The 26,888-nt window shown below is 43.0% G+C and overlaps 1 protein-coding gene and 1 pseudogene across 1 annotated transcript in view; both read left to right on the forward strand.

The window, feature by feature from the left end:
* The first annotated feature begins 4,707 nt into the window (after nucleotides 1-4,707).
* Nucleotides 4,708-17,873, forward strand: LOC132583077 (vomeronasal type-2 receptor 26-like; annotated as a pseudogene).
* A 2,332-nt stretch (nucleotides 17,874-20,205) lies between these two features.
* The window catches only part of LOC132583078 (vomeronasal type-2 receptor 26-like), a 28,394-nt gene continuing 21,711 nt past the window's right edge, over nucleotides 20,206-26,888 (forward strand). The window contains exon 1 of the mRNA XM_060254742.1: nucleotides 20,206-20,406. Within this exon, the coding sequence (XP_060110725.1) occupies nucleotides 20,206-20,406 (201 nt within the window). The remainder of the gene's footprint in view (nucleotides 20,407-26,888) is intronic.

A 26,888-nucleotide genomic window follows, 5' to 3' on the forward strand; every position in this document is an offset into this window, starting at 1 on the left:
GAGTTCCTTTCCAACTCTATGATTCTATGACCTAGACATCCTGGCAAAGAACCATGCTTACAGCTTCTTACAGGGTTGCCAGCATTCTTACCAGGCTGCCAGCTTGTAACCCCAAGCCCCCCCTCCATCTTTTATGGACTATGTTCACCCTGGCCCTGGTGCCAGGCTCCCAGGGCTCTTAGAGAGCAATCCTAAGCAGGTCTACTCTGAATTCTACTAAGGTCTATTCAATAGGACTTACTCCCAAGAAAGTGACTCTAGGATTGCACTGTTAGTTGTTATGGACTTGTGTTATGGACCTGTGCCACTACATGCACAAGCAAACGGTTTTTATGAACATTCAGTGGTAAGCAGAAAACACTGATTATAAGAACTAACCCAATATGGACGTTAATACCCAATACCCACTTGCCTACTGTTTATAGGCAGTGAATCCTGTTTAACTTTAAGCATTTGGCATTTGTGTCAGCTCCATATGGACACTGTGTGAATCATGTAGCAGTGTTTCTTGCTGGTCTTCAGCCAGCTCCCTGCTTGTGCATATTAGTATGTGCCTATTTGTGTCTGCTCTGCCAAGAAGGACTCCAGATCATGCTTCTCTCCTGAACTGCTCAGCCATGCAGATACTAATTGCATTCCTTTCCATGGAAGCCATTAAGCAGTCTCTCTGCAGGAGCCATTTTCCTGTGATGTCCATGAGAACAAGGCAGGAGGTCCACGCACCCAGGACATGCTATGGAGATGCAAATATAAAAAAGTTAAAGTGGACAATAGGCTGGCTAATTTCATCTTCTCACCTACACAAAGACTTTTCCTGCCAGACAGCCAAGGCAGTTGCTTACATAATACAACTCCAGCTAGAAGAATTGTCTTGTGAAGACCAGTTCCAGCCACAGGGATCATCCCCATTGTGTTTGCTCTGGTGTTACAATGATATAGTGATTTGACTCTAAATTCCCCACCTATGTTTCTTTTTTTAAAGTTGGTTTACATTAGATAGACCAACTAATCTTGTCAAACTTCAGGGAGCCTCCCCCTTGTTAAGTGTGCGGTTAGGTGCGTGGTTATGTGCGCAGTGACTGAAAAAATAAAACTAATAGCAACACACATCAAGACAAAATAGAAGTAGTCCTAAACCCTGTATTTTGATATCAGCCTTCCATTTGGTTGAACAACTGTTTGCCCCTAAACTTCACAGTTGCAGATTACTGGTACTTTGTAGGTGTAACTCCTTGAGACAAATGCAGATTTGTCTGGCATCATTTGATTTAGCAGCACTCATTCAAATTAATATGGCAGCCCAATGATTGCGCTGGTTTATAAAAATCTCTCCCCCTCCCCTTTTTCAGATATGGATGACAGTTTTCAATGTTCAGAAGATCATTATCCAAACCAAGAGCAAAAATTACGCATCCCAAAGTGATAACCCTCCTGTCTTATGAAGAACTTCTGGAGATCAATCTGTCCATTTTGGCCCTTTGCTTTTCTTTCATTACAGTTTTGGTGCTTGAGATCTTCATCAAGAACTGGAACACTCCCATGGTCAAAGCTAATAATCGAAACCTCACCTATGCTATCCTTATCTCCCTTCTACTCGCCTTCCTTTTGCTTTGCTATTCATTGGCCAGCCTTAAAAGGTTACCTGTCTCCTTTGCCAAACAGCTTTTGGCATGATCTTCTCCACGGCAATTTCTTGTGTGTTGGCCAAAACCATCACTGTGATTGTAGCTTTCAAGGCTAGCATACTGGGCTCAAGGATGAGGAAGTGGATGGGGGAAAGAGTGACAGCCTTCATAATTATTTCTGTTTTGTTGTTCAAGCCACAATTTGCACTGTGTGGCTAGTAACATTTCCCCCATTCCCAGATTTTGATACAAATTCAATAATAGGAGATATCATTGTGGAGCGTAATGAAGGATCAGTGACCATGTTTTATTGTGTCTTGGGCTACATGGGCTTTCTGGCCATTGTAAGCTTCACCACTGCTTTCCTAGCCAGGCACTTACCTGACAGTTTCAATGAAGCCAAATTCATCTCCTTCAGCATGTTGGTCTTTTGCAGTGTCTGGCTGTCCTTTGTTCCAACTTCCTTAAGCACCAAAGGGAAATTCACGGTGGCTGTGGAGATCTTCTCCATCCTGGCCTCAAGCAATGGGTTGCTGAGTGGTATATTTTCCCCCAAATGCTTTATCATTGTGTGTAGGCCTGATCTAAATAAGAGGAAGCATTTAATAAACAGAAAGAAATAAGATTAAGAGTTTCTATCTCTGTTGTTTTAGGTTGTAATTCAAGGTTTGCCTAGAGTGGAATTTTTCTTATTGCTTCCATCTTCGGTTATTAGGACCTGGCACCAGCAGATTTTTTTTGTTGGGGCCATAGAGCAATGTGTTACTGCAATGGCATTACTCTGATGTGGGATGTGTTGTGAGTTTCATCCAAGTGTGGAATTTTTAAAATAAATTTTATATTTGCCAATGTTTGATTGTTCTTTTGCATGCCAGCTACTTCTGTCTTTGCATTGCTCCCTTTTCTCCTCTTCTTCCTTGCCAGCATTTCCCATGGGGCTGAATGCTGCCACAGAAACACATGCCCCACTTTGAGCAGAATTTGATTTGAGGGAAGAATAAGTCAACACAAAACATAGCTTAGTCGTGAAGTGTAGTGGTGGGAGTGACTATTCTCAGGTTGGTATACTTAGGTAAAGAGAACTATCTTCTCTTATTTAGTTGAGATTCCTTCACTGAATTGTATCTTCTTTTTTTCTGGAAATATAGTTGTACTTGGAATAAAGCCCCCCAACCTTGCTATCTTCTCATCCACCCAAGTGAAGGCATTCATTCCCCCTCACCTCAAAAGGAGCTGATCTCTGCCATCTGAAGAGCAGTTGTAATTCTGAGTGATCTCTAGCCCTCACCTGGAGATTGGCAACAGTGGTTCCCCAGGAGGAAATGGCTGGTCTGGAGGGTGGAGTGCATGACATTGTACCTGTCTGAGGTCTCACCAATCCTCAAACCCTACCCTCTCCAGGCTCTAGCCCTTAAATCTCCAGGAAGTTCCTAAGCTGGAGTTGGCAACCCTATCTGTTTCCCTTTATCTTCTACAACTTCAGCTTTCTATCGTCTTCCTCCTCCTTACAGCCTCTACCTAGGAAAAGAACAGTTTTTCTCCACAATGGGGGGACCAAATCAGTTTATATCATTCTTCTCTATGCACTTTGATCTGCACAACAACCGTGTGAGGTAGGGTAGGCTAGAGATGTGTGACTATCCGAAATCACTCAGTCAGCTTCCACAGCAAGAAGACAGACCCTGCTTTGAAGCCCTAACTCCTATACCCTCCTCAAACTCCACCACAAAATCTCCAAGAATTTCCCACCAACCTGGAACTGACAGCCCAATCAAGACTGGCCCCAGTGAGTTCTTCCTCAGATGCCTTTAGTGATACCTTTCAGACCAACAGTCTCCATCTACTAACATTGTTGGTCTTAAGCAAAGAACTTCAAGCTCTCTCTGTCTCTTACGTTCCCTTCCTCTCTCTCTTTCTGTATCTGGTCTGTTGCTACAGGACACAATCCCCCCTCCCCCTGTCTCTGGATGTTTTCCTTCCAGAGGAAGAGAGAAAGGAGCCTGAATCCAAATGAGGAAGGGCTTTCTCTCACTCTTCTCCTTCTTCCTCAGTCAATTGAAGGAGGGTTTCTCTAGTTCTTTCCCTCCTCCTACCTCCCTCAGACAATCATGGAAAGGGTTTCTTTCTCTTCTCTGTGAATCAGTGGCTCAGTTCTTGTCTGTCCTGGGGCTAGAAGGTGGGGGTTGCTCTCAACTGAGATTGAGCAACAGGCAACTCAGCCAATGGCTGGAGGGTGGGCAGGTTTTCTCCAGGTAGCTCAGCCAGCACTTGGCAGCTCAGCTAATGGAAGATTAGGTTTACTCATGATCAGTCTGTCTGGAGAATTATATTATAGGGGAAATGAGGGGAGAGCAAATATGAGGGTACACAGAGCCTGCTATTCTTCTTCCTCCATTTGAGGTCCATACACAGTCAGGGGGTTCCCTGTATGTGAGTCTGAGTGCGGCTGTCATCGCCACTGCCGATTGGCTAAGACCATTCCTCACCGAAATCTGAAGCAGCATTATACATTCTGAATGTAAAGAAATCAGTGGGCTCAGAACTGTGTGGCATTGCTAAGAGTTGCACTTTGAAATACAATCAGACAGATGGGGACACTTTTCTCTTGCTATTCCTCCTGAGAAGAAAAAACAAAAACAAAATTTCTCTGGCCACATGAGTGACATGATACCTTTCCAGTCAATATCGCAGAGAAGTTATAATACTATGTTAAGACTTGCTCTTCCCTGTGATTATCCAATTGCCCATGATTTCTTCTACTTCTTCTCTGTCCCTAGAGAGTGACAGTGATCATGAACAATATTACAAATACCAGAAGTTTTTCCAATAGTCTTTTACCTTTTAGAACCAGAGGCTGAGTTCCGTCAAACTGACCACTGTCAGTTTGAATCTTTTTCTTTCAATTTTTTAAAAATTATTATTCTGTACATTCACTCTGTGGAACTGGCCATTCCCCATCAGGCTATAGAACTCAGAGATGCTTGAATTATAATGTGGGAACACATGAAACGGGATCTAAAAGACAGCTCTTCCTGCTGGATGGTGGTTAATCTGAGTCCTTCTGTCTCAGGTGTTGTCCAAGATGCGTATTGCTAATTGCAGCACCACTAGTGACCCTCTTTCTATTCTTCACCAGTATTATCAGCCTGGAAAGTACATTATTGCTGTGATTTTGTCTCAGATCTACATGTGGTTCAAGGAAATAACCTTTGAAAAACATCCTTCTAATGATATCATCGATGACCTTATGTAAGAGGTTGTTTTTTTTTAAATCCAAATGATATAGCTTGCCCACACGATAGTCTTAATACTGTGGACTGGTTTTAGCTTCAGGGCTGCGAAAGTATGTCTGTCCCTTTTCTTCCCATAGGAAGACAACTTACATGTCCTTTGGTTCAACTATCCTCTCATCTAAACGATAATTTCCCTTTCTCTAAAATGCAAGAAAAAGGGTAATAGTGCCTCAACAATCCAACCCATATCTCCATCTACTTTGTCAATGGCATGCCTCTCCCTAAATGCTTTGGTTAGTATGGGTGGGTGAGTCTTACAGATGAGTATTCCTCTTCATTTGGAGACACCGTAAGTTTGCTTATGTGACAATATTACTTCAAACACCCCAAGCAATCTCTTTTAGTGCAGCACAATTTGAAAATACACATAGGATTAAAATGCAGCAGGTATCCTATTTTGAAGTGCATGTAGTGATACAGCATGTAACTCTCATTGCAGAGTAATGACTCACCTCTACCAGCACATCCTGGCCTTGGTGTTTGCTGTTAGGGAGATCAATAAAAAACCCCAGATTCTGCCCAATGTCACTCTGGGCTTCCACGTCTATAATGACTATTTCAGTGCCAGTAGAACCTATCAATCCTCCATGGAAATGGTCTCCACATGGGGCAAATTCACCCCTAACTACAGGTGTGACACCCAGCATGATCTAGTAGCAGTTATTGGAGGTCCTCAATCCGATACCTGTGTCCACATGGCCACCATCCTATCTGCCTACAAGCTCCCACAGGTATGATATAACCCTATATGTTTGAGATGCAGTTTTCTGGTTTGGAGAGACATGCCTGAAATTAAAAAGGTCCACCCTGTATGTTTCTTGAGGGTTAATTCATGAATCAGGGGGAAATCTATCTATATTTGTCCAGGACTTTTTTTGTAGCAGGAACTCTTTTGCATATTAGGCCACACATGCCTGATGCAGCCAATCCTCCAAGAGCTTACAGGGTTCTTCTTACAGGGCCTACTGTAAGCTCCAGGAGGATTGACTACATCAGGGGTGTGTGGCCTAATATGCAAATAGGTTCCTGCTACAAAAAGAGCCCTGCATTTGTCCATCTCTACACTGAAATAAATGGGTTAACAAAGAGCCAACCTTCCAGTCATGGCAGGTATAAGAGGTATTCGTAGACTTGCAAGATTTATTTTGTGATCTGACAGGAAACAAAAGTATTTGCAAATAGCAAGCTCAGTAGAGTGAGATGGGTTGTCATGGAGAGAACAAGAAATCCTAGACTTCTTAGCAAGAAAATAAAAAGGTATTTGGAGTAGGAAACATCACTGTGGTCTGAAAACAGCAATGTATAGCCACCTACAAACTGGATTTACATGCTCTCTGAGAGTCCTGCTCCCACAGTTACCGCATTACATGAGAAAAACATGAGGCAGCAACAAATTAAAAGCATAAGGAAACAGGAGTGTGAAAGGGATCTCTGAGAGATGTGATATTCATGATGCTACAAAGAAATGTAGAAACAGTATCTCATGCCCCAGGAGCCAATTTCCAATTTGAAAACATCCAACACCACCACTCAGAGGGCTCCATTTGAGCATGGCTACTGAGGCAACTTTCACTCTGGTTTTCTGGTACTAAATTGTAAGTTTTAACTCTCTGATTTTTAATAGATTGCTTGAACTTGATAGTTTTTATTGTCAAGATATTATCGTGTGATCTTTTAACCCAGCCTGAGTCCACTTGAGAGGATAAAGGTAAAAGTAGTCCCCTGTGCAAGCACCAGTCGTTTTTGACTCTGGGGTGATGTTGCTTTCACAACATTTTCACGGCAGACTTTTTACGGGGTGGTTTCCCCCATGGCGCAGAATGTTAAAACGGCAGTACTGCAGTCCTAAGCTCTGCTCATGACCTGAGTTTGATCCCTGGTGGAAGCTGGCTTGAGGTTGACTCTGCTTTCCAAGGTCGGTAAAATGAGTACCCAGCTGCTGGGGGGAAAGTGTAGATGACTGGGGAAGGCAATGGCAAACCACCTCATAAAAAGTCTGCTGTGAAAACGTGAAAGCAACGTCACCCCAGAGTCGAAAACAACTGGTGCTTGCACAGGGGACCTTTCCTTTCTTTTTCGTTGCCATTGCCTTCCCCAGTCATCTACACTTTCCCCCCAGCAAGCTGGGTACTCATTTTACAGATCTTGGAAGGATGGAAGGCTGAGTCAACCTGAGTGGGCAACCTGAACCCAGCTTCTGCTGGGATTGAACTCAGGTTGTGAGCAGAGAGTTCAGACTGCAGTACTGCAGCTTTACCACTCTGCGCCATGGGGCTCTTGAGAGGATAGCAGGATATAAATGGAAGAAAATAAATAAATACATTTCTCAGAGAGTGTACCAAATAGCAAAGTGTTTTGGAATCTTCCCAGTTCCATGACTGGAAATGCATGCTGAATAAACAAAATGGAATTTATCAAGGACTTCAGTTAATGTTTGTGAGAAAACAGTTTGATTTATTGGGCCAACCACAACCCAGAGAAACCTGCAACCATTTCACTTTGGACATCTCTTCCTGTCTCATTTTCTCTTTTCTATATTCCTTTAGCTCACATATGGCTGTGCTCCAATGATAATTCACAGAGCCCAGACAGTTTTCTCCTACCAGACATTTCCAAATGAAGCCCTTCAACATGTTGGGATTCTCCAGTTATTGATCCATTTCAAGTGGACTTGGGTTGGAGTGATCTCTCAAAATGAGATTAATGAATATGCGGAGCAGTTTGTTCAGAATGTACTTCCCATCTTTGCCCAAAGTGGCATCTGCTTTGACTTTATAGAACGAACCCCCATATTATCATTTTCCACGCAGACTGATGAAACGGAAATCAGCATCATTAAAATTGGCAGCATTATCATGAGAAGTTCAGCAAATGTTGTGATCGTATATGGTGAAATTGATACCATGATTGTTTTGAGATTATTGGTCGATATTTCAGATTTTGAGGGCCTGCCAATGAAGACAAAAGCTAAAGTCTGGATTCTGACAGCTCAGATGGCTTTCACTTCTCTCCCCATCCAAAGAAATAGGGACATCCATTTCCTCCATGGCGCTATATCCTTTGCAAGTCACTCCAAGGAGCTCTTTGGATTCCAGAAGTTCCTTCAGATGAGAAGCCCAACCTCAGAAAAGGAAGATGGCTTTATAATGGATTTCTGGCAACAGACATTTAACTGCTTATTCCCCCAGACCATGGCAGATGACACCAATGAGAAGGTCTGCACAGGAGAGGAGAAACTGGAAACGGTTCCAGGATCAGTTTTTGAATTGAGCATGACAGGCCACAGCTATAGCATCTACAATGCTGTCTATGCAGTGGTGCATGCTTTGGATGCTATGCATTTATCCCATATGAAACATGAGCCAAGAGTACTCCTGAATCAGCTGTGGCAGGTAAGGATCTGAACACACTAGGTTAAGATCAAAGACAATACTGACTTTGATGGACCAAAGGTCTGATTCAGTATAAGGCAGCTTCATATGTTCAAGATCCAGCAACTGACTCTTCCCTCATTTAAGACAGCTCTGATTGCATCAACGAGAGCACATACTTATCAATCACAGATTCCATCCGGTGGAAAAGTCACCCTGAGGAGGCTATTTCTAGAGGTTTTTGGGATGCCCTGCAGAACCATTTAATTTGCAGGGCCCGGAAGACCGAACTGTTCCAACTAGGGTGACCATAATGTCTGAAGGCCAGCCAGGGACACCTTGGGGGGGGAAGGTAGGGGTCCGCGCGCGGCGCCGGAAACAGGAAGTGACATCACTTCCTGTGACATTATTTTCCCCGCGCCACCTGTTGGAAGCAGGAAGTGACATCACTTCCTGTGACATTATTTTCCCCGCGCCACCTGTCGGAAGCAGGAAGTGACATCACTTCCTGTGACATCATTTCCCCCAAATGACATCATTTCCCCCAAATGCCACTGCTGGAAACAGGAAGTGACTTCACAGCACTTCCTGTGACGTCCCCAAAAATCCCCCAAATATCACTGCCGGAAACACCAAGATTATTTACAGAGAGGGAAAGGGGGGAATAAAGTTAAATAAAACTCTTTTTTCACTTTTTTCAAAGTGAGAAGACTAGAGAGAACGGGTTCCACGCTGAGAAGCCAGTCAGATTCCAGTGAGATTCCAGTGAGACTGTGCTGCATAATGCAGCCTATTTATTTTGTCCTGTTTGCTCTGTTGGCTCTATCTGCGCCACCTTCATCACTTTCGGGGTGTGGATCCCCCAGTGGGGTGGTCTCCCGACTCCCTCCGCCGGCTGCTTCTGATAGCCCTGCGCCCCCTCTTTCATTTGATATGTATCCCGTGCGGGTGCCACCCTCCCGCCGGGAAATGCCGCAAAATGAGCCCCCTTGAGGCTTATGGCGGCAGGGCTCAGGGGAAGCGAGCTAGACTGCTGTTCTTTTGAGGGGTTATAGAGTGTTTCGAGCCCGTCCCTGTGGCATCGGTCCCATCATTGTGGGACCCAGGGGGCGGCGCAGCGGCACGCCGAAGCAGCCTGTCACTAATAACACAGGTCGAGATGCAGGACAGGAACCCGGAAGTGACCGACAGGCTGCTTCCGACACATATCACATGAAAGAGGGGGCGCAGGGCTATCAGAAACAGCTGGCGGAGGGAGTCGCGAGACCACCCCACTGGGGGATCCACACCCCGAAAGTGATGAAGGTGGCGCAGATAGAGCCAACAGAGCAAACAGGACAAAATAAATAGGCTGCATTATGCAGCACAGTTGAGAAAGTGCCTTATCCCATATACTGATGAAGTAAATACAGGATCTGAGAACAAAATTGCACCAGAAGACACAAACACAAAGCTCCCTTACACTGAATCAGTGCTTGGGTCCACCAAAGTCAGTATTGTCTACTCCAGTCACAAACCCAAAGCTCCCTTACACTGAATCAGTGCTTGGGTCCACCAAAGTCAGTATTGTCCACTCCAGTCACAAACCCAAAGCTCCCTTACACTGAATCAGTGCTTGGGTCCACCAAAGTCAGTATTGTCACATAAGAACATAAGAGAAGCCCTGTTGGATCAGGCCAGTGGCCCATCCAGTCCAACACTCTGCGTCACATAAGAACATAAGAGAAGCCCTGTTGGATCAGGCCAGTGGCGCATCCAGTCCAACACTCTGCGTCACATAAGAGAAGCCATGTTGGATCAGGCCAGTGGCCCATCCAGTCCAACACACTGTGTCACATAAGAACATAAGGAGGGAGGGAGGGAGGGAGGGAGGGAGGGAGGGAAAGAAGGAAGGAAGGAAGGGAGGGAGGAAGGGAGGAAGGGAGGAAGGGAGGAAGGGAGGAAGGGAGGAAGGGAGGAGGGAGGGAAGGAAGGGAGGGAGGGAAGGAAGGAAGGAAGGAAGAAAGGAAGGGAGGAGGGAGGGAGGGAAGGAAGGGAGGAGGGAGGGAAGGAAGGGAGGAGGGAGGGAGGGAGGGAGGGAGGGAAGGGAGGGGAGGGAAGGGAAGGAAGGGAGGAAGGGAGGAGGGAGGGAAGGAAGGGAAGGAAGGGAGGAGGGAGGGAGGGAAGGGAGGGAAGGAAGGAAGAAAGGAAGGAAGGGAGGAGGGAGGGAAGGGAGGAGGGAAGGAAGAAAGGAAGGAAGAGAGGAAGGAGGGAAGGGAGGGAGGGAAGGAAGGAAGGAAGGAAGGAAGGGAGGGAGGAGGGAGGGAAGGAAGGAAGGAGGGAAGGAAGGAAGGAAGGAAGAGAGGGAAGGAAGGAAGAAAGGGAGGAGGGAGGGAGGGAGGGAGGAGGGAAGGAAGGAAGGAAGGAAGGAAGGAAGGAAGGACGCCCCCCTCCCGCCAGCCCCCCCCACTTTCGCCCCCCCTCCCTGCTTACCTTCTTCCAGGGCGGGGTGGCGGCCTCTCCTCCCGGCGGCTGGTGCTGCTGGCGAGGCTGGCGGCGGCTGCGGAGGCCGGGGAGGGCCTCCGCTGGTCTCTGGAGGGCCTCCAGGGACCAGCGCCGGCCTCTCCGCGGCCTCCGCGGGTCGGCGCTGGTCGCTGGAGGCCCTCCAGAGTCTCTGGAGGGCCTCCAGGGACCAGCGCCGGCCGCTCCGCGGCCTCTCCGCGGCCTCCGCTGGTCGCTGGAGGCACTCCAGAGTCTCTGGAGGGCCTCCAGGGACCAGCGCCGGCCTCTCCGCGGCCTCCGCGGGTCGGCGCTGGTCGCTGGAGGCCCTCCAGAGTCTCTGGAGGGCCTCCAGGGACCAGCGCCGGCCGCTCCGCGGCCTCTCCGCGGCCTCCGCTGGTCAGCGCTGGTTGCTGGAGGCCCTCCAGAATCTCTGAAGGGCCTCCAGGGACCAGCGCCAGCCGCTCGGCCTCTCCGCGGCCTCTGCTGGTCGCTGGAGGCCCTCCAGAATCTCTGGAGGGCCTCCAGCGACCAGCGGAGGCCGTGGAGAGGGCTCCGCCACCGCCGCCGGGCCCCGCGTGTGGGCGGGGAAGGCGGCGAGTGAGAAGGGAGCGTCCCTGCGCGTGCGCAGGGGCCCTGTGCACGCGCAGGGACGCTCCCTCCCTCACTCGCCGCCTTTCCCGCCGGCGCCCGCGGCCCACCGCCTCCGGGGCTGGCTAAACCGGGACCTCTAATAGTCCCGGTATAGCCAGCCCGGGAGGCGGGAATAGGGGGCCAGAACCGGGACATTCCCGGGTGCCTGGGATGGTCTGGCCACCCTAGTTCCAACAGGACTTTGATATCTAACCAGGAGAGAACTGCCACCCCACATCATTATAGAGTTACTATATGATCACCATCAGAAAAAAAGAGCTTGCTTATATTGTTGTGGTACAGCACCACAAAATGGTTTTAAATTGTAATTATGTTTTATTAGTTTTAACTTGTAAATATGAATGTTGTTAGCTTGCGGAGAGGGCGGAGAGGGCGGGATAGATATTTAAAGTAATAAATAATATTAAATAAATAATAAGTGCTTTAAATAGGTTACTGTTTGCAGACATTTTGCAGATAAGGGGTTATTAGAGGGGGCATTGTATTTTGCATGTCCTATATTGGGGGATTTGTAAACTGCCTTGAGCCATGGGAAAAGGAAATGTATGGATAAATAAATTGAGTTCTGCTTTGTTTTGTAAAGGCCAATGACTATATATAATAAATTTTTGACTGACTGACTGACTCGATAAAAAAATTATACTTTAATATTCCACCTTCGTCATTTTCCTGTACGATGTTAGTACAATATCCATTCATATGTGGATCCAGTCTAATACAAGAGATTTCAGTGCTTATTTGGGCTGTCTATCAGACTCTACAATAGGCACATCACTGCTTCTTAAGGAAGTCTGTAGTTCTAGCAGCTTTTAATATGTAGTTTTTTTCAAATATCATTTTCTGGTGGAATGCCTGTGTCTCCAGTACAACGTATTCTAGGAGATGATAATTTCTTAAGAATAATAATGTAAATATTTCAGGAATACAAAGGGCATCCTGAATAAGATGCAGACATCATGGAATAGAATATTTCTGATGTGCTTCTCTTAATGGAATTTGTTCAGAAATGTATTTTGGCTTCTTCTGGATACACATAGTCAGTGGAGTTGGGTCTCCATTACTTCTATTGAATCAATAATTCATCTATTCTACACATAGTCAGTGAGTTGGGTCTCCATTACTTCTATTGAATCAATAATTCATCTATTCCTCCCAATTCAGTACATGTTTGGGGTTTTGTTGTAACTCCCCTGTACTTTGTGGTAAGTGTTTTCAAGTCATCTAAGTGAGCAAATTGACATTTCCAGAAGGTCACAATTTATAGATATTTTGGAATTTGCTAATTCAAGAATTTAGAAGTGGAATGGCATGGTATAGGCCTGTCCTGACCACAAACTAAGCAGTGTTGATACTTGTATGGAAGACCACTAAGGAAGATCCTGCAGAAGAAGGCAATGGTGAATTGCCCTCTGCTTCTCACTTGCCTTGAAAGTCCCTTGCAGGGATCACTATAAGTTCTGAATTGATGGCTGTTACATATGGAATTCAAAAGGTCTTCAAGTGAAGTGGATCTTGGTGCTATTAAATAATAATAATATAATAATAATAATAATAATAATAATAATAATAATAAAAAATTTATTTGTATCCCGCCCTCCCCACCGAGGCGGCTCAGGGCGGCTAACAACCTTTTATACATGTACAATAGTAAATAAAAAACTTTAAGGTTAACAATAAAAACATTTAAAACATTATAAAAACCAGTTAATATTTTAAAATTCATAAGTTAAATTTAAGTTAATCTGGCAGCATGGTGGCATTCTGACGCTGGTTCTGCCAGTTTAAGTAATTCTATGATAATGTAGGTCCTTGAAACAGGACCATACTGGCGGCGGGTCCTTAATTCACAATAATACACAATAATTCAGCAGCCGGTGTATGCTCGTTTAAAAAGGACAGTTTTGCAGGCCCTGCGGAACTGGTCAAGGTTCCGCAGGGCCCGCACCTCCTCCGGAAGCTGATTCCATAAGGCCGGGGCCGCAGTTGAGAAGGCCCGTGCTCTGGTGTTCTGGAGCTTGACCTCTCTCTCGGCCCAAGGGATAGTCATTTTATTTTTTTCCGACTGACCTCAGTGCCCTCTGGGGTTCATATGGGGAGAGACGGTCCCTAAGGTAGGCTGCTCCTCGGCCATACAAGCTTTAAAGGTAATAACCAACACTTTGTACTGGACTCCGGTATGTAATTGGCAGCCAGTGCAGTTCGCGCAGCCCTGGCTGTATGTGCTCCCATTTCGGGAGCCCCAACAGTAGCCTGGCCGTCCCGCGTTCTGCACTAGCTGCAACTTCTAGGTCCGGCACAAAGGTAGCCCCAAGTAGAGGGCATTACAGTAGTCCAATCTTGAGGGTGACCGTTGCATGGATCACTGTTGCGAGGTCACGATGCTCCAGGAAAGGGGCCAACTGCCTTGCCCCGCTTCAGATGGAGGAATGCTGACTTGGCAGTGGCTGCTATCTGGGCCTCCATTGATAGTGAAGGCTCCAGTAAAACACCCAGACTCTTTACCTGGCGCGCTGGTTTCAATGGCGCGCTTGTCGAAGGCTGGGAGAGCTATTTCCCCTCCTAGTGCGCCACGACCCACCCAAAGGACCTCTGTCTTCACTGGGTTCAGCTTCAGCCCCACTCAATCTGAGCCACGTCACAACAAGCCTGTAAAGCTCGATCCAGGTTCCCTGGGGCGGAGCCGGGTCGGCCGTCCATTAGCAGATAGAGCTGGGTGTCATCTGCATATTGATGGCAACCCAGCCCAAACCTCCGGGCAATCTGGACTGGATGGAATGACCACAGACAAATTATAGCAAAAGAGGAATTTTCTGCCTACACCTGGGAGCCTTCAACCAGCAGAGGTGCCTCTTTTATCCACAGAAGGCTCCCTGTGGTGGAAGAAAATTTCACTGTTGGTGGCATTGAACTGTGAGATGGACCCCTATGTTTTCCTCTTCTTCACAAGTAGTTTTCCATGGCAGAGGGACTTTATTCAAAGGAGACAAGAAGTTTTTCCATTTGAAAAAAAGACTCCTGTTTGGTGAACATCTCCCTTCTATCATATAAATAATCCACTTCCATAGGACTCCTCCTCAGGGTTGAAAGAGCCATTTGAACCAATATACACTTATTGCAGAAAAAGAGTAGAATGGCTAGAAAATGTCACTAACCAAGCCTTTTTCCCCTAACAGCTGTTGCTAATGCTATAATTATAACCATGCACAAGGCTTTTAAAGAGATTAACATCAGTATTTAATAGTTGAAATATTAAGGGAAGAGCGGGATATAAATCCTAAAATAAATAAATAAATAAATAAATAAATAAATAAATAATCTCCTTCCTTCCTTCCTTCCTTCCTTCCTTCCTTCCTTCCTTCCTTCCTTCCTTCCTTCCTTCCTTCCTTCCTTCCTTCCTTCCTTCCTTCCTTCCTTCCTTCCTTCCTACTTCCTTTCTTCTTCTTTCTTTCTTTCTTTCTTTCTTTCTTTCTTTCTTTCTTTCTTCTTCTTTCTTTCTTTCTTTCTTTCTTTCTTTCTTTCTTTCTTTTCTTTCTTTCTTTCATCAGCTCCACCACTTCCTGAGAAAGCATCTCCTTTAACAATACTGCCTGGGGAGAAGATCTCTTTTGATAAAGATGGGGAAATAATAGCTGGATATGATATTATCAACTGGGTCACATTCCCAAACCAGTCCTTTCTGCATGTCAAAGTTGGGAACATAATCCCCCAAACACCTACAGAAAAAGTGTTCACCATCTATGAAGAAGCCATTGTATGGCCTCAGACCTTTCAGCAGGTGTGGAGCATTTCAATTTTAGATCTTATCATTTCCTTTCTCAAAAATTGTTTTGGTTGATTTAGACAGTGAAATATGTCAGCGTTTGCATTCTTTTAGATGAAATCCATGCCTTTGATAATTTTCAACTGTAGGTTCATATCAGGCAAGACGCTGAAGGTATGCAGAAAGAACCCTTGACTTAGCGTAACTCACTGCTGAGTATTTGTTGCAGACTTATCAGTCTCTGGATGGCATGTTAATGTCTAAGTCAATGATGTTTTCTTGATTCCTAAAAGTTTTGATCTAAGCCAAGCCAATTTTGTTGTTATTGCAGCTTGTTCAGCAGCAGGAAAAGTAAAAAAAGAACTAACAAGGCCTTCTTCATTGGAAATTTCCAGATATGAGCAGCCATTATCAGTTTAGAGCTCATAAGCTGTATGAGCTCATTGTTTCCAAAGTTAATCTTCATTTGCTGTATGGTATTGAGATGTGGAGGAGCCCCGTGGTGCAGAGTGGTAAAGCTGCCGTACTGCAGACTAAGCTCTCTGCTCATGACCTTGAGTTTGATCACAGTGGAAGCTGGGTTCAGGTAGCTGGCTCAAGGTTGACTCAGCCTTCTATCCTTCTGAGGTCAGTAAAATGAGTACCCAGCTTGCTTTGGGGAAAGTGTAGATGACTGGGAAAGGCAATGGCAAACCATTCCGTAAAAAAGTCTACTGTGAAAATGTCGTGATGTGACGGCACCCCAGAGTCAGAAATGACTGGTGCTTGTACAGGGGACTACCTTTTTTTATTATTGAGATGTGGGGATGGAAAGAGCCAACACTCAGAAATTTGGAAATAATCTAAAAAATTGATGAGATGTGTTTGGTCTTTCCAAAATGGACTCCAGCAGCCAAGTTGAGGGCAGAACTTGATCAAGCAACACATCAAAGCACAATTAGAAAATAAACAGTATCAAACAATACTAACATATGGCATCTAATGCTAAAAAATGGTGCCCAAATGCTGTGAAACCTATTTCAAAGAATACAGTGATAGATGAAGTCATGAGGATATATGTATTTTGTCTAAGAATCCCTTATTGTATGGTCATCCCCAGTGAATGTGGAAGTTCAAATTATCTCTTGCGTTGTCCAGATTAGTTCCTTAGGGCGTTTGCATAGCAATATGTTTCTCAGCATTTTAAAAAATCATTGTGTGACAGCATTCAAAGACATATAATGAAATTCTCTTCTTGAATTTTTTGACAGATGCCTCCACTCTCCATATGTAATGACAAATGCAGTCCTGGTTATGGCAGGAGAGAGATAGAAGGAAAGCCATTTTGCTGCTATGATTGTCTTCCATGCCCTCTGGGGAAGATTTCCAACCAGAAGGGTAAGCAACATTCTTCAAAGATTATTGGCTCTCATTTAAAGAATAATGTAACAGGGATAATTTGTGGTGGGATTATGCAGTGTGATTCAATGATTGTTAGGTGTGTAGTGATATGCTCAATGCCACACTTGATAGAAAGACAAAAAAACAAATAGCTAAAGAGCAAGACAAAATAAAAGCAGCAATATCATGAGTGAGTAGATGCCTTCCATTTCGTTGAGCTTCTTTTTTGTTGCAGTAGCCCCCAAAGTTTTACAATTCGAGATTAGTGATATTTTGTAGATGCAGTTTGAGAAGAATGCAGGTTTGCCTGCCATCACCTAATATGACTGCCATATTAATTTGAATTAGTGCTGGTAAATGAGGTGCAGACAAATTGTATCACTTTATAGAAATCATTTTTTCTTTTTCAGATACGGATGAGTGTTTTCAATGTCCAGAAGGTCATTATCCAAGCCAAGAGCAAAAATTATGCCTTCCCAAAGTGATAAGCTTCCTGTCTTATGAAGAACCTTTGGGGTTCAGTCTGTCCACTTTGGTCCTTTTTTTCTCTTTCATCACAGCTTTGGTGCTTGGGATCTTCATCAAGAACCGGAACACTCCCATAGTCAAAGCTAATAACCAAAACCTCACCTACGCTATCCTCATCTCTCTTCTACTCTCCTTCCTTTGTGCTTTGCTATTCATTGGCCAGCCTCAAAAGGTGACCTGTCTCCTTCGACAAATGGCTTTTGGCATGATCTTCTCTGTGGCAATTTCTTGTGTGTTGACCAAAACCATCACTGTGATTGTAGCTTTCAAGGCCACCATACCGGGATCAAGGATGAGGAAGTGGATGGGGGAAAGAGTGACAGCCTCCATAGTTGTCTTCTGTTCTGTTGTTCAAGCCACAATTTGCATTGTGTGGCTAGTAACCTATCCCCCATTCCCAGATTTTGATGCATATTCAGTAATGGGGGAAATCATTGTGGAATGTAATGAAGGATCAGTGACCATGTTTTATTGTGTCTTGGGCTACATGGGCTTTCAGTCCACCATGAGCTTCACCATTGCTTTTCTAGCCAGGCACTTACCTGACAGTTTCAATGAAGCCAAGTTCATCACCTTCAGCATGTTGGTCTTTTGCAGTGTTTGGCTGTCCTTTGTTCCAACTTACTTAAGCACCAAAGGGAAATTCATGGTGGCTGTGGAGATCTTCTCCATCTTGGCCTCAAGCAGTGGGTTGCTGAGTTTTATATTTTTCCCAAAATGTTTTATCATTGTGTGTAGGCCTGACCTAAATAAGAGGGAGCATTTAATAAACAGAAACAAATAAAATTATGGATTTCTATCGCTGTTGTTTTAGCTTGTAATTCAAGGTTTGCCTAGAGTGATATTATTTTGATTGCTTCCATCTAGGGTTATTGGGAACTGGCAACCAGCAAAAATCAACGTTGGGGTCAAAAAGCGATGCCATCACTGCAATGGCATTATTTCATTTCCATGGGGAACCTAGAAGTAATTTTGATCCACTGTAGGAATCACCAAATATCTATGATAAAAGTCTAGAATTTCCAGTGTTTTGTAAAATGGTATGATATCACCTCTTGGTTTCCCTGGAAGTGACGTAATTCTATCAGACTGATGGTGATTTTAATTTTTTTCTTTTTTTTCCTGGTGGCCGTAGGAGTATCGGTATGCAATGAGAATTGGGGATGGGAGATCTTCTGCCCTAGCAGGAATATATTAAAATGATTCATTCATTCATTCATTCATTCATTCATTCATTCATTCATTCATTCATTCATTTATTTTATTGCATTTATATCCTGCCCTCCCCTAATGAGCTCAGGGTGGCTAACAACAGTTAAAACTACTTCCTTCCCAGCTCACCCTTCTTTGAAAGTTTGTGGTTTACTTTATGTGATATATATATATATATATATATATATATATATATATATATATATATATATATATATATATATATATATATATATATATATATATATATATATATATATATATATATATATATATATATATACTTGATTGCTGATCTGCATGGCAGCTTTCAGCTCCATTGGTGGGAGGATGGTATAAAAATAGTAGTAATAATAATGTAGTAGTAGTAGTAGTAACAGTAATGTTCATCATACAGTGAAATGAAAGGAAAAAATAATATGCAGATAATTTCGGAGAAGTTCAAATTCTAGCATTTTCTTAGACTGCAGATGGGATCCATTCTAAGGCTCAGCATTACATATATGATAAATTAGAATGTGTTATGGGGATGAGTAAGTTTCTATGTCCCTTCTTGCATATAGGCTCATTTGGGGATTTCTGCAGCTACATGTTGGTGGGATTTTAAAGTTACTGGGGGAAGAAAATTCACATGCCCCCCACCCCCTAACAATATGACAGCATAACTCTGCTAAGCTTTTGCAGCAATCCTAAGCAGCAATCCTAAACAGGTCTACTCAAGCAAGTTCTGTGTTATTTAGCAAGGCTTACTCCTAAGAAAGTGTTCTTTAGATTGCAACCTCCGAGACCAACAGTAGAATTCACCAGCCTGGCACTACAGTACAATTGATGGCTGATGTTTAGTGTAACAAGAAACTTAACAGAACATCGTGGCCTTGGAATCTGCCATAAAGAAGATCAGTGAGAATCCCTGGAGTTCAACAGACAGCATATCAAATAGCAAGGTGAATACAGAAAATGGAATCCATCTAGCATCTTAGTTAATGTTTGTGAGAAAAGCGTATGATTGATTTGGCTTACCACTACCCAGTCATGCCTGCGAACATTTCACTTTGGAAATCTCTTTCCTTTCTCACCTCCTCTTTTCTATATTTCTTTAGCTCACATATGGCTGTGCTCCAATGCTAATTCACAGAGCCCAAGCAGTTTTCTCCTACCAGACATTTCCAAATAAAACCCTTCAGCATATTGGGATTCTCCAATTATTGATGCATTTGAAGTGGACCTGGATTGGAGTGGTCGCTCAAAATTAGTTTAATGAATATGCAGAGTGGTTTGTTCAGAAGGAACTTCCCATGTTTGCCCAAAGTGGCATCTGCTTTGACTTCATTGAACGAACCCCCATATTATCATTTTCTACACAAGTCTCTGAAATGGGAATTAGTGTTGAGAAAACATTCAACATTATCATGAGAGTTCAGCAAATGTTGTGCTCGTATATGGTGAAATTGATACCAAGATTGTTTTGAGAATATTGCTCGATATTTCAGATCTTGAAGGCCTGTCAATGAAGACAAAAAGTGAAGTCTGGATTCTGACAGCTCAGATGGCTTTCCCTTCCCTTCCCTTCCAAAGAAATAGGGACATCCATTTCCTTCAAGGTGCAATATCCTTTGCAAGTCACTCCAAGGAGCTCTTAGGATTCCAGAGGTTCCTTCAGATGAGAAGCCCAACCTCAGAAAAGGAAGATGGCTTTATCATGGATTTCTGGCAACAGACTTTTAACTCAATGCACAGCAGCCAAGAAGGTCAGAGCACCTGCTCTGGCTGCAACGCCCCTGAAGATGTTCTCCGCAGCTGAGAACAAAACGTCTGGAAGGAAAACTTTCTCCAGTAGAACACGGCACTTGAGCCCGAAAGATTCTACAAACCCTAAAGACTTTTAACTGTTTATTCCCCAAAAGATGGCAGACAACACCAATGAGAAGGTCTGCACAGGAGAGGAGAAACTGGAAATGGTTCCTGGATCGGTTTTTGAAATGAGCATGACAAGCCACAGCTATAGCATCTACAATGCTGTCTATGCAGCAGTGCATGCTTTGGATGCTATGCATTTATCCCATCTGAAACATGAGCCAAGGGTACTTCTGAATCAGCTGTGGCAGGTATGCATCTGAGCATTCTAAGTTAGGATCCAGCAACTCCCTCTCCTCTCAGTTAAGGTAGTTCTCATCAAATCAACAAGGCCAAATAGTTTTCGATTCCATCCTGTGGAATAGTCACTCTGATAAGGCTATTTCTAGAGGTTTTTGGGATGCCCTGCAAAATCATTTCATCTGCTAGTGTTTAAAATGGATTGTTGTTTGCAGACATTTTGGAGATGAGGGGTTATGATGTTTTGTATGTCCTATACTGGGATTTGTAAACTGTCTTGAGCCATGGGAAAAGAACACGTAGGGAAAAATAATGAATCCACACATTCAGGATTTTTCTGTGCATCCTCTAGTATGTTAGTATAATATCCATTGATATGTAGATCCTGTCTAACACAAGAGATCTCAGTGCTTAATTTGGCTCTCTGTCAGACTCTACATTGGGCACATCACTGCTTCTATAGGAAGTCTGTTGTTTTGGCAGCTTGGAAGCATTAAAATGGGTTTGTTTCATATGAACATATGAAGCTGCCTTATACTGAATCAGACCCTTGGTCCATTAAATTCAGTATTGTCTACTCAGACTGGCAGCGGCTCTCCAGGGTCTCAAGCTGAGGTTTTTCACACCTATTTGCCTGGACCCTTTTTTGGAGATGCCAGGGATTGAACCTCGGACCTTCTGCTTACCAAACAGATGCTCTACCACTGAGCCACCATCCCTCCCCAAAATATGAAGCTGCCTTATACTGAATCAGACCCTGGGCCTATCAAAGTCAGTATTGTCCACTCAGAGTGGCAGCGGCTTTCCAGGATCTCAAGCTGAGGCTTTTCACACCTACTTGCTTGGACCCTTTTTAGTTGGGAGATGCCGGGGATTGAACCTGGGACTTTCTGCTTTCAAATATCATTTTGGTGGAATGTCTGCTTCTCCAGTGCAACACATTCTGTGAGATAACTAGTTTCTTAGGGATGATAGTGTAAACATTTCAGGAATACAAAAGGCAACGTGAATAAGATGAAGCCGGCCTGAGCCCACCAGGGGAGGTTGGGATATAAATTTGATTGAATGAATGAATGAATGAATGAATAAATAAATAAATAAATAAGACATCATTGAATGGACTAATTCTGATGTGCTCCTGGGCTTAATGGCATTTGTTCAGAAATGTATTTTGGTTTCTTCTGGAGAGATATAGAGAGTGGAGCTGGGTCTCCAATATAACTATTTAATCAATAATTAATCTCATTTTCCTTTATTCAGTACATGTTTGGGGTTTGTTGTGGCTCTCCCGCACTTTGTGGTAAATACTTTAAGTCATCTAAGTGACCAAACCTACATTGCCAAAAGGTCATAATTTTGGAGTATTCTAATTAAAAAATGGAGAAGTGGAATAGTATGGTATAGTTTGATCTGATCAGAAGCTAAGCAATGTTGATACTTTTTTCAACTCAATTAAATTTATTTCTTATGTCTATGAGCAGCACAGATATTGATACTTGTATGGGTGGCCACCAAGGAAGACACTACAGAAGAAGGCAATGTTGTTTTGCCTTTGCTTCTTGCTTTCCTTGAAATCCCTTTGCTGGCATCACCATAAGTTGGTTCTGACTTGATGGCTGTTCTGTATCTAATTCTACAAGTCTTAAAGCGAAGTGATGCTGTTAAAGAACATAAATAATGGACTGGATGGAATGACCACAGATGTATTATACCAAGAGAGGAATTTCCCACCCACATCGGAAACCTTCAACCAACAGAGGAGCCTCTTGCCTTTACAGAAAGCAAGTGTTGGTGGCACTGAGCTGTGAGAAGAAACTCTACCTTTTCCTCCTCACCGCAAGTCATTTTTCAATGCAGACGGACTATATTAAAAGGATACAAGAATTTTTCCATTGGAGAAAGATTATTTCTGTTTGGGGAAGGTCTCCTTTCATCTACAGAAACAGTCTGCTCCCACAGGATGCTTGCTCATGGTTGAAAAAGCCATTTGATCCGATTTGCATTGGGTGTTTCAGAAACATAGTAGTAGAATAGAAAGAAAATGTCACTATCCAAGCTTTTTTTTTTTTGTCTTGACACCTATTTCTAATACTCTAATGATAACCATGCACAATTATTTTTAAAAGACCAAGAATTGTATTTCTTGGTTGAAATTTCTTTCTTTCTTTCTTTCTTTCTTTCTTTCTTTCTTTCTTTCTTTCTTTCTTTCTTTCTTTCTTTCTTTCTTTCTTTCTTTCTTTCTTTCTTTCTTTCTTTCTTTCTTTCTTTCTTTCTTTCTTTCTTTCTTTCTTTCTTTCTTTCTTTCTTTCTTTCTTTCTTTCTTTCTTTCATCAGCTCCACCACTTCCTGAGAAGCATCTCATTTAACAACAGTGCTGGGGAGTAGATCTCTTTTGATCAAACTGGGGAAATAATAGCTGGATACGATATTCTCAACTGGGTCATATTTTCAAACCAGTCCTTTCTGCAAGTCAAAATTGGGAACATAATCCCCCAAACACCCACTGGAAAACTGTTCACCATCTATAAAGAAGCCATTGTATGGCCTGAGACATTTAAACAGGTGTGAAACACATGGAGTTTAGGGTTTTATAATTTCTTTTCTTCAAAAAGTGAATTGTTTGGACTAAGAAGTGAAATATGTGAGAGTCTGCATTCTATGAATTAGATGAAATATGTTCCTTTGATAATTTTCAGCCCCAGATTCATACCAGGCAAGATGCTGAAAATTGAAGAAAGCTTCCTTGAATTTAAATTTGGGGTAACTCAATGCTTAGTGAAAATGCATCACTTCTCACTACCAGTCTGCCCTGCCTTGGATTGCCCAAGCTACCCTGATCTTGTCAGCACAAACCAAAGAGCCTGCTGGCTGTAGCATAGCTTCAGTTGCAAGAGTCCACCATAGCAAAGGTATTGCTTGTTAGCATATTGCACAACAAACCATCCTGAAGGGAAATAGGCTTCCATACGTATTTGGCCAGTAAAGTAGGTGCCAGTCATTCCCAACTTTAGTTGAAAGCTGTGTGTCTCTCACCTGGAAGGACATAGGGGGAGGTATTTTTGAATCTCCTGCATTGTTCAGGGGATGGACAAGATGACCCTGGAGTTTCCTTCCAACTCTATGATTCTAGGACATAGGCATCCTGGTAAAGAACCATACTTACAGCTTCTTATGGGGTTGCCAGCTTCCTTACCAGGTTGCCAGCTCCCCCTCTTTCTGCCTTAGTATCATCCATTTTCTGATGTAGAGTTTGTCAGACAAGCTTTCACTTGTCTTAATACACACACACACCCTTGGATATAGGCCTATGCATTATTGAGGCAGTACCCAGATGGATGAGCAGTTACAGCCTTCCATTCTGAGGCTGATGAACCCTGACTTTTACTTACTTGTCAGGATACAGTGCCTTGCCACACTTTGGGTGCAGAGGCATTATATGTGTTTCCAGAGCTGAGGTAACTGTAGTGTTGTGAACCAAGATGCGTTAGGCACTTGACATCATTTGGGTATTATTGCTAAATGGTCCCTCACTGATGTAAGGTGCCTTCTCTGTGCTTTCCTCAACACTCTAGTGCAATGCTGTATTCCCTAAGTCTAAGTGTCTAGAAAAGGGTCTGTGAAAGACCAGAGGCATCAGCATTCTGAACTGTTCTGGGGCCTGTGGGTAGGACCACAGCAATAGGGGTGTTGCTTGGATTTTCCCATTGGGTGGGTGCCTATAGGTAAAACCTCAACTTTTGCGAGTACAACTTTACTACAAGTTTCATATGGTGTTCTCAGGTTAGTGAAGCTTAGAGAGTCAATTGCCTCCTGCTATGTCCTCAGTGTTATTCCTTTCTATGTTGCCAAAGCAGCTTCATTGCTTAATTTAGCACCTGCAAATTTTTGATCCAGCACTTAAAGTCTGGCATAAACTGGTGTAACTCCGAGATATATTGTTGAAACACTCCCTCACTGCTTGAACATTCACACAAGTCCCTGAGCCCTCTTGGATGTGGACCTCAGGACTGCACAGTTAGATACTCTTGGGACAAAAATTGCAAAACAGAACACCAATCCATAATATTTATTAAGTTGCCAAACCAGCATCCAAGCGAGAACTTAAACTGTGATAAGGGAAACATGTGAAAGTAGGCTTGCCAATCCCCAGGTCCCATCGGGGTTTCTTCCGCTTTCCCAGGCTCCTTCCTGCCCCCAGTCAGCTGGCTGGTGGGGGGGAGCCCCCTCCCACAGCCACCATGTGACTTTTTTAAATAAATATTTTTATGTTTTATTGATTCTTATAAAATTGACCATTACAAGATATGATTGTTAGAATTACAAATAACCCTTCCCTCCCTCAACCCTCCGCATCTACTCTTAGTCTTTCCCCCTCAGCCAAGGGCACAAAGTCTTGATCTTCCACTGAATGTCCTTCCTTGTTTCTCCCGAGATCCATTCTAAATAAGGGTTCCATCTGTTCTCGATTTCCTTGACCTTATCTTCCCATGTGGAATCCTTGTTGATTGTGGCCACGATGTCAGACTGTATGTAATCAAACAAATAGTTGTGCCAGATTTCTATTGACCATTTACTTTGATCTTTCCACCCCAAAGCGATGACCGCCTTCCCCGCTAATATCATTGCCTTGGCAAGGTTTTGAGTGGGTCTACTTAGTGCCGGATTTCCTATTGTAAACAACATCATGTTAAAGCCAATGGTTAATGGTATATTGCAAACTTTTCTAATAAATTCAATAATTTCTCCCCAGAAGGGCTTAACCTCTTCGCACTCCCACCACATATGTGCAAACCAACCCTTAAATTGTTTGCAATGCCAGCACTTGGAACTCATTCCTGGGAATATATTGGCTATTTGTGCGGGTGTCTTATACCATTTTGTGAGAAATTTATATTCCAGTTCTTTAAATTTGATTACTTTAATCCCTTCTAGTCCTTCCAAGATTTTCCCAGCCAACCTCTTTGGTAACTGACCTTCATGACTCCAAATCTTTTGTAAATATACTATTATTTTATCTTTATTTGAAATCATTTTTCTGTATAATAACCCCACTAGACCCTTCCTTTGTTTGGCCATTACTTTATATATCTCTTCCATTGGAGCGTCTAACCAAAGCTCTCCCTTTTCACTGATCTTCTTAACTATCTTATGTAAGCCTGCTATATTTAACCAGTATTGATTACCTAAATCTTCTGTAATTTCCTGTAAAGGTTTTAGTTTACTACCCCTAAACATATCGCCCACTCTATAATAGCCTTTGTTTTTAAGCCTTTCCCACCATTTTATAGCATGCACCTCCTTAACAATAGCTTCTAGGGGGGTCCATCTTGAAACCTTTCCTAGCCACTGTGGGTACCATTTCATCCAGGTTTCTAGTGATGCTCTTCTGGTGATTTTAGATCTTTTGTCAACACTGTGGAAAAAATACCAAATCTTCCAATACCATTGTTAACTGCATTCTCGAAATTAATCCACTTCTGTATCTTATCCTCACTCAGTTCTAGTAACGCTCTTAGTTGGAAGGCCTCATAATATTTACTTAAATCTGGGATTCCCCAACCTAATTCTGATTTAAGGTTGTATAGAATTCTCTTATGAAACCTACAGTTTTTATTATTAAAAATCCACACTTTAATTGCTTTATTCCATTGTTCAATTTGATTTTTCCTCAAACCTAAGGGCAACGTTTGGAATAAATACATTAACTTTGGTATCAAGAACATTTTAAGGGATCTTATTCTAGTTGATATCCCTAGTATTTTATGCTTCAATTTATTCATCTCTCTCTCTATTTTCTTCCATACTTTACCATAGTTCTCCTTTATCATTTTGTCCATATTTTTTGCAGGACTATCCCTAGGTATTTAAGTCTCTTAGCCCCCATTCCTATATTCGTAATCCTATTTATTTCCTGTTTTTCCTCTCTATTAACATTAAGGTATAGAATTTCTGATTTTGCCATATTCACTCCTAGCCCTGAACACTTTTCAAAATCATCTAAAATTATCTTAATCTCTTTAACTCCGTCTTTGGGGTTGGACATAATTACTATGATATCATCCGCGAATAAATTAATTTTCATTTCTTCATTACCTGACTTATACCCCTCTATTCTCCCCGCATTCCTAATTCGCTCTGCTAGTTGTTCTATAGCTATTATAAATAGGAGCGGGGATAGTGGACAGCCATGTCTTACCCCCCCTTGAATTGGAAACGCTTGTGAATGATCAGTGTTGACTCTAACTTTTTCCTTACCACCTTTGCATATTTCCTGTATGGCGTGTAAGAACCGTTCCTCTAAACCTATCTTCTTTAATATTTGTCACAAGAATTCATGTGAGAGAGTATCAAAGGCTTTATAAACGTCCAACTTTAACAGAGCTATTTTTTTCTGTTGGCCATGGTGCAATACATTTAAGATATTTCTAATGGGATGAGCAATAGATCTACCCTCAATAAAACCGTATTGGTCCCCTTTTATAATTGACGGGAT

This window comes from Heteronotia binoei, chromosome 15 (assembly GCF_032191835.1).
Source record: "Heteronotia binoei isolate CCM8104 ecotype False Entrance Well chromosome 15, APGP_CSIRO_Hbin_v1, whole genome shotgun sequence".
In the NCBI taxonomy this organism is placed as follows: Eukaryota; Metazoa; Chordata; class Lepidosauria; order Squamata; family Gekkonidae; genus Heteronotia; species Heteronotia binoei.